At 36.5% G+C, this 2,706-nt stretch overlaps 1 protein-coding gene across 1 annotated transcript in view; it reads right to left on the bottom strand.

The window, feature by feature from the left end:
• The window catches only part of C5 (complement C5), a gene marked incomplete at its 3' end in the record, with an annotated part of 29,351 nt that overhangs the window by 23,983 nt on the left and 2,662 nt on the right, over window positions 1-2,706 (bottom strand). Inside the window, exons 4-6 of the mRNA XM_015828045.2 lie at window positions 2,320-2,390; window positions 1,315-1,406; window positions 390-472 (exon numbers count right to left, since the gene is read on the bottom strand). Coding sequence (XP_015683531.2) covers window positions 390-472; window positions 1,315-1,406; window positions 2,320-2,390 — 246 coding nt within the window. The remainder of the gene's footprint in view (window positions 1-389; window positions 473-1,314; window positions 1,407-2,319; window positions 2,391-2,706) is intronic.

The raw sequence follows: 2,706 nt of genomic DNA, 5'->3' as shown, positions 1-2,706 counted from the left end.
AAAATATCTGTTTATCTGCTGGGCCCTAAGAAATGTGTATGGTGCAAAATGCTTCTCCTTAGCTTAAAATGGTGCAAAATTGGCATCTTGCAGGAGGAAATTAGCTTCTCTTGCTTCCAAGCCACATCAGCTGAAATTCATATTATTTCCCCCCAAGTGTTTTCTCTAAAACTGCCCCCAACAATCAAATTTCTTCATCACAGCCTCTTCCTCTGCCTGACCCACCTCGCAGGATAGTTATGGGGAAAACAGAAGGCAGAGAAACATTAGGCATGTCCACCACCTTGTGTTGTATATATGAAAAAAGTGAGATAAAATATCTAATGATGCTAATCACGGCATGAATATGTGTAGCCCTGTAATAGCCCAGTAAAAAACTTTGACATTACCATATTCTTTGACTTGAAATTGCGCTACGGCAGAGGTTGTGAATTCTTTATCATACTTGGCTTTAATGGTCCAAACACCAAACCTAAAATAATAAAAAAAAGATAAGTTAAATAACAAGACATTCCATAATGGAGTTAAATAATTGTAGATGTTTAAATAGTCTTTTTTTTTTTTTTTTGCATTGTTTCTCTTCTTTCTCTGTTCCAAAAACTGAGCCGGAATTCAAAATCTAATGCGTTGCTGCCATCTGGTGGTCATTTAAATGCTTTGCAGCCCGGGTTTTAAATAACTCCCATTTCTCCTTCTGCTCGTTTTCTTAATTTGGATGCAGGAATTCACATACCAGCATCCACAGCCCAGTCAGTCGTGTGACTAGGCTGTGGATGCTGGTTATTTCGCCCCTGCATGTAACCAGGTCATCAGGGAAGGTTGCAAGACGAAAGCTTTAATAAAATCGGACTAATATAGGCGTGGATTACAGCCTCGTTGCCAAAACAGGCAGAGCCTAATTAATAAGGTAATTCTCGACTTACAACAGTTGGTTGTTCAAGTTGTTCAAAATTATAGTGGCACTGAAAAAAAAAGTGACTTATGACCATTTTTCACACTTACGACCCTTGCAGCATCACCTGATCAAAATTCAGTTTCTTGGCAACTGATTCATATTTATGACGGTCGCGGTTTCCGGGGTCACATGATTCCCCTTTTGCAAGCAAACAGCTGCAGTGACTCCCTTAGCAACGGTCGTGAACTGGGGCAAAATTCACTTAACGGATGTTCGGCTTAGCGACAGAAACCTTGTGGCCTGCAGGAAAACCCACCCAGCTCACAGAGCACCACAAATTTGTTTCACTGCCGTGTTTCTACATTTCGCTTGCAAATGAATATTTTACTTCCTGACATTTAAAATGTGAATAGATTTACTTGGGATAGGGAGGAATTTTGAATTCGGGAAACGAGATGATTCCTGTAGCGTCATCTTCCCGTATGATGTCCACTTCTACCTCACCTGGATCCTTTATTGTGGGAGACAAAAGAGCGTTTTGAAAAATAGCACAAGACCTTTGTGGAGTTTTGACTGAGGGATGATACACTATTCATTTCTGTTGCAATGTAGAACACCTTTTTCAAAAAAAGTGCTTTTTTTTTTTAATCCCAAAAGTGCTTTTTCAAAAGTTAAGTGGACTTTCCAGTTATACTTTCAGAACTGAAGAAGGAAAGTCCAGTTTTTTCTTATTCCCATCCTTCTTCTCTCTTTTTGTAGTCTTATTTATTCCTTAAGAAAGGTAAAAGTATTGGGTTGGCTTACATGAGAAAAAAATAGATTTAAATATTTAAATGTAATTAACTCTTGAGAAAATCTCAACCAGTAAAAATGTTGAGAACACTGTGGGAAAAACAAATGTAAACAAGAACTGGAAACAGAGCATACGATGAGACAACCAGAACGACTAGATAGAAAAGGAATACTATATCGTTGTGATTATTATTTGTATATTAGAAAAATTTTATGCTTAATTATTATTTATGAAAACAATAAGAATTGTATTAACTTAAGGTTGGTAAAAGAGGACACTATGGGGAAAAGAGGAAATCATGTGAAGTTATCGTGTGGATTATAGGTTATAGAATTTAATTGTTAGTGAATGTTCGTTCAATGTAAACCAGACAATGCACTCTCTACCGAATATTAAGATGATTATGTTAAAAAATTAATAAAACATATTTTTTTTAAAAAAAGAAGGAAAGTCCAGGGGGAAAACCAAGAAAGTGCTTGAAAAAGCATTTTTGGGACAGCCATGTCTTGGATGACTGAGAATCTCCATAGATATTAAGCAGATAATTTTTTTTTACCCTATATTGTTCTGTTTGGCTTAGGCTTACAATGTAAATAAAGACACACTGAGATTTAGTAAGGGGTGGACTAACCACAAAAGTTAAGACAGCTGCACGCCGAGCCGGCCTCAGTTCTTCATTCAGCGAATAGACTCGGACTTTCACTGAAAAGATAATTCAGAAAGACATTTAATTTTAATTTAGCTGCAACAGAATAGAGCCACATAGAGCTGAAATCTCTCTGATTTCCCCAAGGTGTTTTTTTTCCCCTCTACAACCTTTGTTTCTCCCGTCTTGCTCAGAGAGCTTTAGAATGACCATCGATGGTGTCTATGAATAGAATAGAGTAGAGTAGTGTAGAATAGAATAGAATAGAATAGAATAGAATAGAATAGAATAGAATAGAATAGAATAGAATATGGAATATGGAATATGGAATATGGAAAATAGAATAGAATAGAATAGAATAGAATAGAATAG

Source organism: Protobothrops mucrosquamatus, unplaced genomic scaffold (genome assembly GCF_001527695.2).
Source record: "Protobothrops mucrosquamatus isolate PMUCROS unplaced genomic scaffold, P.Mucros_1.0 scaffold4178, whole genome shotgun sequence".
In the NCBI taxonomy this organism is placed as follows: Eukaryota; Metazoa; Chordata; class Lepidosauria; order Squamata; family Viperidae; genus Protobothrops; species Protobothrops mucrosquamatus.
The sequence above is the reverse complement of the archived record's forward strand: the minus strand, read 5'-3'. Positions and strand labels throughout refer to the sequence as shown.